The sequence below is a fragment of the Spodoptera frugiperda genome, chromosome 25 (assembly GCF_023101765.2).
Source record: "Spodoptera frugiperda isolate SF20-4 chromosome 25, AGI-APGP_CSIRO_Sfru_2.0, whole genome shotgun sequence".
NCBI lineage: Eukaryota > Metazoa > Arthropoda > Insecta > Lepidoptera > Noctuidae > Spodoptera > Spodoptera frugiperda.
In genome coordinates, this window is record NC_064236.1 from 8,070,144 (window position 1) to 8,085,227 (window position 15,084).

The 15,084-nt window shown below is 35.5% G+C and overlaps 1 protein-coding gene and 1 long non-coding RNA gene across 2 annotated transcripts in view; one reads left to right on the plus strand and one right to left on the minus strand.

The window, feature by feature from the left end:
- The window catches only part of LOC126912367 (uncharacterized), a 197,679-nt gene that overhangs the window by 131,192 nt on the left and 51,403 nt on the right, over nt 1–15,084 (plus strand). The window lies entirely within an intron of this gene.
- LOC126912364 (BTB/POZ domain-containing protein Tiwaz-like) overlaps nt 1–15,084 on the minus strand; it is a 31,198-nt gene that overhangs the window by 7,290 nt on the left and 8,824 nt on the right. Inside the window, exon 2 of the mRNA XM_050704129.1 lies at nt 3,800–3,969. Coding sequence (XP_050560086.1) covers nt 3,800–3,969 — 170 coding nt within the window. The remainder of the gene's footprint in view (nt 1–3,799; nt 3,970–15,084) is intronic.

Below are 15,084 nucleotides of genomic sequence, written 5' to 3' on the forward strand. Positions count from 1 at the left end.
AGGAACATTATTGCTTATCTAGAACAAAAGTTTATGAGAACAAACATGTTGAAACTTAAACTTAACTAAAATGCTTATAAAACCAATTTCCTTGAGCATAAACTGTTGATATAAGTATCAAGATTATCTTACTATTGTTTCCATTAGTATCTTTTTTGGGACAAGCCCACCACAACCTCCTATACCGCTGCAACCCCTGTAAGCCAAGATCTACAGTAGATACAACCATGAAAACACCGGCACACAGAAGTCCAGCGCGTCCCAGGGATATGAATGACAGGGCGCGTCCCAGGGATATGAATGAGAGTCAGTTGGATCCCGAAACGAAATAAATCGGAAGATACTTCTATTAGTTATGGAAAATTCCAGTTCCCTAATTATAATCTGATGACCTGGGAGCCGCTGGATGCAGGTCGCTTCCAACCGGCCTATCTCCTATCTAGAAGTTATTCTGAGAGGCCTATGTCCAGCAGTGAATGTCTTGTAGCTGATATGATGACGATGATGAATCATAATCAATTTCTCAAAAGACTCAACTTTGAATCTTTAAAAAGTACTGTCCAATTGAAAAACACTCCGATTGTCGTCATCACAACAAGTTTACTACAGGATGCATTCATAGTCCCTGAATAAATACACATTACACAGGGTGATTGACTATTCAGTTCGATGAATAATGAAGAGTTCCTCCTGTAAAATCTGCAAGTACTATGCCTCGGGAGAAGAAGAAATGGTTTTCTAGGGTCAGTAACCCATTGAAGGGCTATGAACGGTAGATTAAGTTCCTGTTGTATTAAAAGACCCCAAGAACTGTTGTAAACAATTTTTAATCGCATACTGTACCGTTTTCTTTGTAACCAAAGACTTGGTAATACGTGCATGTATAAATAAATAATCTCGGTATTGCTTATATCGCTCTTTGTGAGACGTTCTTTGTATGTAGGTATATTAATATTTAAGTAATTTCTTCGAGCGCACTCCACCTTTAACTTTTTCACGATTCTCTTCTAGAGAAATCAATTTATATAAACAATTTTGTTGTGTATCTGAAAGGATAGACGTTTTTATAACAAAACTATTTTAAAACAAATTGTTTGTTCATGCGTGTTTTTAAGTCATGAAGAGATTATATCTAAAGTTTCACGCAAACTTGTTGCACCGATAGTGACGTTATTTGCTCAAATGCAACAAACTTGCGTATATTTTCATGCAAACCCAAACTTTCAAATGTTTAGTACCTATTGAGATACTTAGACAAACTTCTAAAGTCATTCTATAGTTGTAAGAGAAGGATTCAGTATAAAAACGGGCTCAAAAAGAAAAAACTTTTTCATGTTATATCTTGATGGAATACCTAATTTGGGTGTTGAATCAATGAATCCGGTTTTTTTGTATGTATTACCAGTAAAATCATAATTTTTGTGACCTAAAAAACAATCTATACTAATATTATAAAGCTGAAGAGTTTGTTTGTTTGTTTGTTTGAAAGCGCAAATTAATCTCCGGAACTACTGGTCTGATTTGAATAATTCTTTTTGTGAAGGCTATAGGCTATAAAACATCACGCTATGACGAATAGGAGACAAGCAGAGCGGGTGAAACCGCGCGGAAGTAGCTAGTATAATATAAAAAAAACACATAACAATATAATATTGAAATAATTCAACCAATTACTCGTACGTGATGTCAACACGACCTCTATGAACAACTTATACGGGCAACTATCTCCCTACTCACAGTAGTTTAAAATAAAAACCAACTAATTAAAAAGTACTGAGTATGTTTTAGCAAATAATCGCGCACAAAGACTTAATTGGAGTTGACGCTTCATTTGCCCGCAAGCATTGTCATTGATATCCACGATATGAAAATGCCAGGGGCTCATTTGCATGGCACGACCGCGGGCTACAAGGATCCCGCGGGCACACTGAATCTATGGAATGTCATAAACAACAGAGAATAAAGTAAAGAGTTGTTAGGCATACAATAAATGTACATGGTTAGAAACTAAGATGGAAAGTAGGGGAGATTCAAGGCATAGAAATCACATCATGTCCATTGATAGGCAGAACAGCAGATATTATAATATAATGTAGTTATTCAGTGGTATGTAAGTGAGTGTCTAAGCTATCGCTATTAGACCTCATAATAACTGTCTAACGTTCAAAAAACCCAGCCCGCGATCCCTTGATTGACTCTATGTCATATTAGTAGTTCTTTAGTAACATGTTACAACAAACATGAAGTGTCACTTATATTTTATGTACTTACTTATAACTCATATTGTAATATAATATGATCATTCTGTCGTATGTAAGTGTAGTCTAATGTCCCTTTTAGACCTTACAAGTTACAACTGTTAAAATCTAGCCTTTGAGCAACCCCGCCCACGATCCCTTGATCTACTCTATGTCATGTTAGTAGTTATTTACTAACATGTTACAACAAGCGTAAAGTATCACTACTATTATGTACTTACTTATATCTCAATCGATAGTCATTCATTACAATAGTAACAATTCAGTTGTTTATTTTCAGTTCATCAAAAATGGAAAAGTAAACCGTGACCAATAACAATAAAATTGTGAGGGGTTTAATTTATTTTTAAGTAACTAACTTCTCCAGTGGTTACCATAGTAGTTAATAATTAATACATATTTGTTACGAACTGGACCTACCTAGGCCTATACATCACATCTGAAGTATATAAGTTCTTATAGAAAAGAACCTACGTATGAACTTATGCGGTCATTAATAAGTTACAAAGAAGGAAGAAAGTATCGGATATTATTTTAACCGTATACAAACCTACCTCTGATCATATCATACCTATGACGTGATACTTGTTTCTTATACCTTTGCTACATCATTAAAAGTTTTCTGCATTTCTTGCCAGTTTCTTTTCATTTTCTACAAAAAAATCCGCTATGAGTTTTTTACTAGATATTTCTCGATACATTCATTCAAAGCTATCATGTGTATCAACTTCCCCCGGTAGGTAAGTAACCACGAGACGGGGACTACAAACGGGAAAGGTAAAGTTCAAAACTTTTTCAAATGTCAAAAATATAAATTATTTTTCTTTGATTGATATTTTTTTTTTAGTGGGACAAACCCGCCACAACCTCCTTTTCTATATCCTACCAAGTTTCTGTTAGGAATGTTAAATTTTAATTCTTTGGAAGTGAGACGGAATTATTCTCTCATTATTTCAGCCTGTAGCACACTGCGCGGGCAATCTGACTGTCCCGAGCTGGTGGCGCAGGTGGTGCGGTTGTTTGTGCCGGCAGTGCTAAAACATCAGCTTAGGCCGCGCAAGCACCCATTGCTGGCTGTGCCGGCAGCCCGAACAGTCGCGCATGCAAATTCTCCACTCGTTCGTGCATTGACGATGATCAATGCTCTCTTGACGTCCGCACCAGAGTGTGATTTGTTCGCAGCGAGATGGAAGGATGTATGTCGTGAATGTTTAAAGTTTTGTGAGAAGATGGATGGCTGATGAATTAGTTTTAAGTAATTAAGATTATTGTACTATTTTATTTTATCTTTAACTGTATAATGTATTGGCTTAAGCTGTAAAATTATGCATGTTTTTTTAATAAATAAATAAATAAATAAATAAACCTCCCATACCGCCGCAACTCCTGTAATCCAAGATCTACAGTAGATACAACCATGAAAACACCAGAACACTGAACTCCGGCGCATCCCAGGGTAATGAATGACTGTCTTGGATCCCGCAACGAAACAAATCAGATGTTATTAGAGGAGAAGGAACAAATCTTTGATTGACACTTACGAAGTCAAAGTTTCCAGACACGAAGTATAGATGGTGCCACCGACGTCGATGTGGACGGGCGCATTGTCCTTGGTGGTGGTGGCCACGCGAGGTATGCCCACGATCAGCTTGCTGTCCACCGCCAACGACATGTCCTCCGGCAACGGACTACCTGCCTTGATGGCTTGCATCTGAAACAATAGCCATTTCTTAATAACATCTCAATTACTTTAGGAGCCAGGGTAGGTAAGAGCTGCCGACTACCTAACGGGTTTACTGTTGCTCCAGGAGTAGAAACGGGGTGGTTTTTAATCAGTAAGAGTCTGACACTTCCCTCTCACCTCACTCAAGGCGAGAGAAGTCATTGGTTACTTCCCCCCCCCACCATTAAAAACCTCCCTTAAAAATGTTAGATAAGTACTACCTGGAGAACCCCCTTAAATCGGTAGGTAAGTACTACCAAGGTCCTTACCAATAAGAACACTTTATGATACACGAATTCTTTGTTTTGGTAAAAAAAAACAATAAAACTGATCCATCAAACTGACTTAAAAACAAATGGATGAACTCGTGTCCTGTTAAAATCGAATTAGTTATTTGCAGATATTGTTTCTTCAATAACCACCTATATAAAACGCCTAGGTACGTATCGAATACCAATTACCGTGAAAGAAGCGCATCCAATAAATAGACTACATCGCAAGGCTTTGTTAATAAAATGGATACCGTTTTATAAACAACATTTAAGATTTCTATTAAAGTCAATAAAAGATACATCCCGAGGGTTGCTTCGACAGACTAACAACTACCTCATTAGTCAAATGGTCACCATTGCGACTTTCGTAAAGGAATAAACTGATGTCCACGACGTATATTTGGATTACCAAAACCAATAGTGCATACATACACATAACCTCACACCTGTCTCCCATGCAGGTAGCCAGACAAAATGGGACGCCGAAGTAATAGTGATACAATATTCGATCACATTTTGTCCTCCAATTCTGTGCCACGTTTCTTTGACTTTTTTACACAAAAAGCCTGGTACATACTTACAAACAATAACAACAAATTCAAATCTTTCATAAATGCATAAGACTTAATTACAATTACGATACAATTTAAGTACCAAGAAAGACATTTTATTAAACAAGGAGAAAATAAAAATAAGATGAAGACTGCAAGGTGCTAACAGATAAAATAAAAAAGACTTGCAGCATTATCTAGATACTAAGTAATGTTAGGAAAGTGTCCAAGACCACTAAAAGCTTGGATTAATGCTCGACAATTGTAAAAGAATCAACAGGCACCGTCTGAGCTGAGCTAAAGTAATTTTATTTGTTTTTATGAGATGAAACACGTCTACAAATGGAATTTGCTTTATTACAAAATTGCTTTCAGTTATGAGTTTAAATAACTGAATTGTTATGCAGGAAGAAAGAGCAGGGGAATTATTATTCTTTTTATTTTTTTTCTGGCTTTTCTCAATTACTTTTGAAGACGATGCTGAGTGCTGATTCTTATATTTTTTTTATGTAACAAGCCAGTAAACGAGAAAACGGATCACCTAATGGCAATCGCCGCTGCCCATGGACACTTGAAACACCAGAGGCGTGACAAGTGCGTTGCCGGCCTTTTGGGGGTAAGGAATTTAAGTGTCGTTGGGAAATTGGAGATTGGGAAGATTAGGATGGGGGAAATTGGGCCTTTGGTAACCTCACTCACACAACGAAACACAACACAAGCGTCGTTTTACGTCGGTTTTCTGTAAGGCCGTGGCTGCCGGCCCATACATGCCGAAGCATGGCTTTCCAACACTTGAATTATGTATTGAGATTATTGGAAATTAACAACTATCGCAACCTTTATATGACAACCGAGACTAAGGAATGTAATACATTCCGAGGCACGGGAAGTAGGAAAACGTCACCTTCCCAGACATGGAGCCACTTTTGTGCTTTTCGAGTAAGTACTTTTTGGTCAACGTGGTAAGCGAACCCGTTACACGTTCACCCAACGACTATGCCAATCACGAAGAAACTATTACGAATGTTGAATCCAATAATGTCCTTATTAAAGCAAATATTATGACTTGATAGTCATTTCGATGTTAGTAATATGTAATAACTCTAATATACTGTTTACGTAACATCGAGTAAATAACTTATATTTATATGTTGTTTATATTAGAGAGTTTGTGCAGGTATTGGCATGTTATAATACGTAAATTATTAGTTTACACAAAGGCAGCTTCCATGAAATGATCCGATATTAGATGTTATATCCTAATAACGAATGAACTATGTAATTCCACATATTTTACGAAACACACACACTTACCGCCGCACTCAGAGACATTTAATGGTTACTTAATCCAGACCTTAGCAATTGTTTTATATACAAAATCGTTGCTAAGGAATAGTTTAAGTAATCATTAAATGACTCTGAGTGCGGCAGTAGTGCATTTAAAATTGTACACAAATAGAATGAAATTATTTTAATAATACACACAATACTTAAATTCTTGAACCACTATTGCATTATTTGGCTATCACTAGTTGACAAGTATTTTTTTTATTTTCCATATGTTATCGTAAACCGCATCTAGAACTTGATACGAATACAGGGATCCAATTATCTTGTAGTTTAGTACATAGAATTTTAATTCTTCGTATAATGATAGGATGCCTGAGGAGGTCGCGGGTACGTGGGGCTCTGGGCGCCTGCTTCGCTATTTAGACCACATCTTAAAGCCCCCGGCAATCGGCAACGAGATCCCTCAGGCGGAGGCTACACGAAATTAAAGTTCGTAATAAAAAATATACTATACCACACCGTGTACCTCACATTCCCTGGAGTGAAGATGGAAGTTCAGTACAAATCGAAACTGAATTCACAACCCTATGTACTTCTAGTTTTAGTCAATATCAAGACTGTGGATTATGTAAGACAAAATAATTAAGTTTAGGTTAAGTGTTATTTATTCATAAAATTAAAACACTAGTAGCAGTAAATATAGCAGTGTACATTTGTACAAGATTTTTAAAGGTTGATTGATTTTAATTAATTCGAAAGAATCGAACGAAGTTCAACCTCTACATCATCTTAAGAAATATCTTTATACAGTTTATTTAAAACCTGATCGCTGCCTTAAATAAAATGTATGTAATAATGTACGAATTACATTTTATAAAATGTTTTAATTTTAATGTTAATGAAAATAACCAACATTTTTCCCATAAAAGAATCTATCAAGATAAAACTGATAAACTCACGCAAGCTGCATTAGCAAAATGATTGCTTCGATGTGATGAGCCATCTTCCTAAACACGGAGGGAACGTTGCTTTAAGGTTTAACCCGTAGGTAACCATTGCGATGATGTTGGAAATGTAAAAGTGTAGGAGACGTGAGACGCCGTCAGCGTGGGAGCAGCCAACGAGCCGACCTACTGCCATCGCTCCCACGGCACCCTTCTCCGACTACCCATCGATATTTTTACTACATTAATTCTTTCTCTTAAATAAATGCCAATCTAATTACATACGAAGAAATAATAAACACCCCCTGTATAAATAATAGCAACCTTTTTAAATACATTATTCATGTAGCATTTACGTTGACAGTGAAAATAGTTGGTACTCAGGATGTTTGCAAGTAACAAATTGCAATGAAAATTGTCATTTGCCATGTCGTGTGGCTGGCTAGCCGCCCGCGGCCACACACCGGACCAAGTCCGACTTCAATTATTTTTTATCTCTTGAATGCATCTCCGGCGCAGTCGGCTGGTGGCCTATCTCACTAGTTTCACACCTAACGCTCTATTCAGGGTACACTTGTGACTGTAAAGTAAGGCGCTCTTTATTCTCCCCACAGTTCCTTGCTACCTCAGCATTATTTAAAGAAATAAACTCTATGTACAACAGAAACAACTAGACATAATGAGTTCATTTCTTCTTGCTCTTGTTCGTAACCTACCTCTCCAAATTATAACACAAAACAGGTCTCGGAATTCTCAAATGAATAAAAATGCCTTTTTACGTTTGCATTTTGCATAATTTAAACGAAGTAAATTGTTCTCTAAAGAGACATTTTTAGCGAGCTTTTATGGCTACCTCGGACTATTATTACACGCTTTGTAATCACTGAGAATTATAGTCATTTAGTAAAAGTAGAGAAAAAATATGGTATTTAGTGGCTCGCAGTAAATAGTACACAGGTTGAGAAACGAGTTGGAAATCAAGCGAGTAAAGACGGCTACTGTATACTTGTAGTTACAGTAGCGAGCCGCTAGAGGGCGTTACGTCGCGAAGCAAGCCACCACTCTTACCTGTCTGGTTTCATTATAAATATGCCTGAGGCTGTTTGCCTGCTCCGCGACAGCCCAAATACCTAATCGCTGGATACCGACCAACGTAATAAACTTCAACCGTCTAAGGCTTTCGATACATGTGTGAAGTCAAAGCAGCTACTAACAATAGATCAACATGTACCTGTGACACAAAAAACTACAGAAGATTAAAAACTAATTATCATAATTAAGTATATGAAAATAACGAACGCTTGGGTGTAAGCTTAATTTCTTGAGAAATGGCAGCGTTGCGTAAATGTAAACGACTATACATGACGATATCAGCTGGTGTTTTTGTTCTGGGTGGTCGTTTGTCAGCAGTAATATATATATATAATATATAAACCTTTTATAGTAGATATATATAAGCTTAGCATATCAGCATTACTAAAAATATCTAGCTTATCAGTCAAGATGATTTTGAAATTACTTTCATATCCTTGCTTACCTCTAGAGTGTTTTTATTTTGTTTTGTTTAATTGGACTCCTAACGAAAGATATACTAACTTGATAAAATATAATTAGCTATACATGGTTAAAGTAATACTTCAATTAAAAGGATGCACATCCTGCGAGTTAAATCTTGTGAAATTGAATCTAATTCTTAGTTTTTAGTTTTTTTTTAAATAACGTTGTCACACACTTGGATTTTCTCCTGTGTCGTGGGTGCGTTTACAAACATACATGTTCAGATACACATGACACCCATACCCGAAACAACAATTTGGATCACACAAAGAATTGCTCCGTGCGGGAATCAAACCCGCTACACCTTTTGTGGCAGCCGGTTCCCCAGCCACCGCACTGACCGTGCAGTCATAATTACAAAAATATCATAGTATTTAAAGAGCATATATCCAAAAAAAAAATTCGACTGTAGAAGATGACTGATGAGAACTGTAAAAGATGTAGTGTCATCATATAAATTCTTGGTTAAGCAAATAACATTTGTTACAAAATCATAGTCTGCTCCTGTGTACTATCAAGAAAACTAACTGAACAAAAAGGTTCCCGTGTGACAACAATAATTGAACAAACTGCACGTGGGTCGTATATCTTCATATATTTTTCAATACATTTAGGTAAGAAAAATATAATTTAGTGATTACTTTGATTTAGGTACATATATTTTAGTTGTAAAATAACAGAGCTGGAGCCCTGCGATTCAAGATGGATGACAGAACGTGAATATGCTTCCACTTAAACTCGTAATAGCGCGGAAATTATATTTTAATACCTCTATCCAGCTCTAGATTGAATGCGTAAACCCGATATACTCGTATAAATCATTGTGAATAAAGTATTCATTAAAAAGCATTTCCTTAAACTTATGTACGGTTTGTATATAGCCCTATATACATATATACACATATAAATATACATATGTATATAATCCAAAATATATATGTATATTTTGGATATATTGAATATTTTGGAAAATATAAAAACAATTGAAACAGTAATTATTCAAACAATGCAAGGGTGTAAAACTATATTTTTGTTATTTACAACTAGAAAGTCTCCCAAAAATTATTTTTATTTAACTTTTTATATTTAGCTTTTTACCGCAAAAGTACGTAAAAATAATTTTATAATGATGTTTGTTCGTACCGTTCAATCCAAAACACTCTTATTCTGAGGACTTTAAAGAATTCTGTAGACTTTAGCGGATTCTGTGGACTGCGCAAACTATGGGTAACTATAAAACTTTAAATAAAAATAATTTATCGTATATATTTATCAGTAAGCTGAGTACACCAGTGACGAAGTATTCTGCGCCTACGGCAGTGGGAAGCGCATGCGATCCCTCCGATGTCTCGGGGCACACCACTGCTTGGGGCGACGCATCGTTCATCATACCAAAAAAGCATCGAAAAAATTCCTCAGATGTATGATACCTACATCTCAGTTAAAATAGTTCGTGGGTTCGTACATCAAGTGTCAGTTTAGTGATGTGATGTGCGCCTATGTATGTCCGAAGTTCGAACAACGATTCAAAACGTCAATCCGCTATCCGCCACGTTCGAAAATATCGCCTGAGGTTAATCCCTCTGACGTATTTCTAACCCACTCTTTGCATATCAACTGCTTGTGTGGAGTGTTTCGTATTCGTTTGTAACTAGGCACAATGTAGATGTACTAGCATTCTAGATAGGTACTTAGCAGAGTACCTAAGGAGTTTAATAAGGCTGGGTGTCGTAAGTGATACTTGATATACGGGTCAATAAAGTTGTTTTCAAAGAGTAATGTCTCAATTTGGTTCAATTGATTCATATACTCAAGTGTATGATGTCTTGTTAGAATAAATCAAAACCTTTTTGCTTTGATTTGTGGTTTGTTGTCATGATATATCAATATGTTGTGTACACTGGTATCGATATGTAATTATATGTTCCTGTCTCTCTATGCTACAATGTTACACCTTAGTAATAATTTGTTAGAAAAGTAATATAATGTAGTGGTTTTTGTATCGATAAATAATAGCATAATTACCGTCTGACAGGATATACAATGTATTTAACCGACCACCACTGTTCTCATTCTTCTCTCTAATGTATTGTTTCATAAAATTTTAGCTAAATACTCGTATTTTGTTATTAGGAGCGATCATGTCAAAGTCAAAGTCAAATCATTTATTCCTATGTCAATAAGACAACAATTGTCTTGTTTGTCAGTTTGTCCATCAATGAAGCTGAAGCTTTCTTTTCTTGAACATTTAACGATAATTTGGGTTTGGAAATATTTCAGGAAATTAAAGAATTGTGGGATTCAAAATAAATAATAAGTACTAGTATATTTTTAGTATACTAGTATATTATTATACTTCTACTATGTACCTATACATAGGCATACTACAAAATCTAGTTAATGTGTTTAATTTCGATAACTTCTATTTACCAAAATAGACTCTGTGACTAACCTATATAAACAAGTACATAGCAATAAATATCTTCCCTCTACCTTTACCTAACAAGCTGTATAACTAGATACCAGTTTAAACGTATATTAAAATCTATATTTAGAGATTGAATTTCACAGAAATGAACGGTTGATTAAGTTCGACAAATTTCATGGGATAATTTTAGATCAATAGGAGCTTAGCCTTTACGAAACTACACCAAAGTAACGCTTCGTTTTAGTTTCTCTATATAATTTTGAAATATAAATTAATTGGGGAATATGTAGTACTGGTACATACATAGTTAGTACGAATTTTGTATGAAGTAAAACGTACCAATACCATTTATGCTGCTCAATACATACCGATTTTGATATGAATCTTTTTTTAGATTTTATATTCAAATATCCTTTGCCTAAAAGAGATATCTAGGGTTTACACTTTTCCGTTTACAGGGCCATAAAAAGTATTGTAAAATTATGTGCATTTTATTCAAAGCAAATATTGAAAAGAATCGAGAATTTTTATATGAGTGTAATATACAAATGACGAACAAAATTTGGTTCATTCATTCATTTTGGTTGTAACATTCAACAGACCGTCACATTCAAAAGTGAACTTTAAAATTAATAAAATACGTCTAAATTTTGTATACATCTTCATTTTTTTATTCATATTTTATGATGTTGATGAATTCATTTCAGTTTAAATATATGACTTTTTTTAGTTTAAAAATGGTTCAAAGGGTGGCAATGTACCAGCGGGTTAGCCGGCGGGTTCGCCAATGGGTTGGCCGGTCCTTCTATTCCAACTGTAATAATTACTGTCCCGAGGCAAGGTACTGGGAACCTGAATTAAAACTTTGTTGGGGCAACCTACATAAAAACGAATGCACTGTTGCCTCTAAGGTGTGGCCGCTGAAAATGTAATGTAAATATTTAATTTATGGATTCTAAATACACGTCAGCAGGCAACGTCGGTAGTCTATTATAAGTAGTTGTTTTTTGTATGCCAATGAAGGCTGTATAATCGCGTATCCAGTTCGGACTCACCAAATTACCCCTAAACTATCTTCAACAATAGACTATCGTCTATTACCAAAGTTTAAATTTATAAATACCTATGTTCTAATAGTCCAAGATTCCAGGAATCCGTAACAAACGTTGCACACAAACATCTATATTTTCGTAACTATATAATATTAATATTTTTTCAACTGAAGAATGATTTTACTTTCTACGAAACCAGATATACGGAGTTTTACTTATATTTTTGAACCTAAGTTCAGGGTGTACGCAACGTCACCGCCTTGGTGCCGTGGACAAAAATTTTAATAATTTGCTAAAATCTGGATTTTATTCTATTGAACTACAGACGAAGATGGTTTTCAGTCAGTCATTGTCATTGTAACTGAGGGACTGGGGTTCGGGAATAATTATTCTCCGACACACGTGGCAGCCCACCATGCAGGCTCCAAGATATTTCGCCTCGGAAGCGCACGTGGACGTGGACAGAACACGTGCCTCCAGCATCGCCGCGGGTCTTATTCCATGCTGCCCTTACAGCCTACCTCTAAAAAATGCACATGCGATTCTGCACCAAACTACCGCTGGCGTTAATCAAATTGACCAGTTTTAGTTTTCTTTGTATTTATTCGGCTGACTGTAATCTTGAATGTTACTACGAGGAAGCAAACATCAGGGTAATTTATTGATTTTAGTTTTTAAACTACATTTTACATATAGGTAAGAACTGGGAAGTGAGTTCAAAGCTATATTGTTTTTTTATTAACCGTTGTGTTTTTTTTTAAGAAATTTACGCACCGGCTCTTGCTTTAGGGCTAACCCAAGGGCATGCCCGCTACTTTAATATTTAGTAAATTTCTGGGTATTTATTTAGCATTTGTATGTAAAGTATATTTATGCTACACACCGGATAAGTCTCGTCACATATGCTTAACCAGTCTGAGGAATAGGTACCTACTATGTATTTTCTGTGGACATATCGACACCAGCAATTTATACTGCGCTAACTCAAAAAGCGTACTTTACAATAGAGGCGTTTAAAGGGAAAAACGTGATAACTTTTACATTAATTAAGATACTTTTTTGAAATTTGGTATGCTTAATATTTAATTTATTCATTGTAATATCTCATATTTATATTTCCTTAATTATTTCTATTTTTTGATTTAGCGCAAGTTAGCCGTATATAAACGTAATTCATTAAAAAAAATTACATCTTATACACGTCTAACTTATGTTAGCGTAGTGTAGTACGGGACGTCGTAGTGCATGATCAATCATCTGATGCATATTTCAATATTTTATAAAGAACATGTACTTACTCACAAAAAGAATAGTCAACGTACCATTGATAAACTAATTAATACGTTAACACATAAGTATTTACTATGTAAAAGTCGCTAAGTCGTTCATTTTACAAACGAACAAGTATACACACGAACGCACTAAACTACGCTAACTATGTGTTAGTGCAGTGTTGCACGGACTTTGACCAAAGTGATCCTCGTGCACACTCCGCTAATAATAGTTGGCGTAATATAAATCGAGTGATTTCAAAAAGTACCTTTACTTAGCGTTTTATAAGATTTGTAACTTTCTTATTTTTGCATATTTCTTCTCAATTTTTTTATGACGTATGTAAACACACATTTTAAGCAACTTGGCATAAAAACAGTTTTTTCCAAATTTCGAGTTAGCGTAGTATAAATTGCTGGTGTCGATATGACAGTCATAATAAAAAATAAATAAAATAGCAAGAAGTGCTTCTCTAAACAGCTCGGCTCACATTTTTGTCTAAGAAATATATATCTGTTAATCCTATCCTACCTTTGTGGCAGCGACTCTAGTGGACAGATGTCCACTGGAGTCACGTGTTGAGTGACTATTAAACAAACATCTATACAAGCCTTCACATTTGTGCAGTACTGTAGGTACATTTATTACGTGTAAGAGTAAGTAACACTCAAAGGTAAGGTAAAGTAACAATCTGATAGTCAACGTGTGTATGTACAACTAAAAGCTATGCAGGTACTAAAACAAAGCTTCTTTCAAGTATATTTCGGTATAGTTGACAAAACCACGGGTATTCCGTCCTGTTCCTGTGAATGTTTTCTTTTGGCTGTCTCACCTGAATATCCCGATCCACATGCTAGTACAGTTGACATTTACTCTTAGATATTACTCTCTTAGATATTAATCTTATATAGTACCCTTAGTATGAGTTTCGAAACGAGCGCGTTCAGCGCTCTGATTGACCGGCTCGAATAAACCAACCAACCAGAGCGCCGAACGCACAAAACAAACTCGTACTAGGGTCAAATCCTCTTATATAGAAGAGGTTTATAGAAATCCAGTTAGATGAAAAGCTAAATAGTAGTTAATCGAGCATATTGTCCATATAATCAATTTTATTATAGAAAAACGTTCAATCTCTTAACGAAAATAAAAATATTTGTTTCAAATATTAACATAATATGAACTATATAGATAGCTACTTACTTACAGATACACAATACATATTGTATTCCGTGTACTAAATTAGTATTCAATTAATATTAATCATATTTATACTCAGTCATTAATAATGATCAATGCATGCAACGGTCAACTATACTGAACACACTGTGACTGTACAGTGTATATGTACAGCCGACCTACGAGAATTGCGGATTGCGAGTAAGTATTCACTTTTAATTGAAAACTCAAAATGATTTTCGAACGACAGACTCGATAATTGGGTAGAAAATTGAATGTCAGAATTTCGAACAACTCAATCCTTTCCCTATTCCCAAATTAACTGACACGCGATAATAGCAGCCTAGATTTTGTTTTTTAAAAAGATCGCCAGCCCCACAGAGCTTCCTTTATCTGAGCAGATGGTCAAAATAGTTGAAAAAACATCACAAGGGGATTTGTGCTTTGTTCAATCGTTTCGGCTGTCGTACCCTGCCCGTAGGTTTTGGTTCTCGTTTATCTCCTTTCGATTCAATCAAACGCCGCGTCGAATTTGAGGTATTGAAAAGTGAATACGGA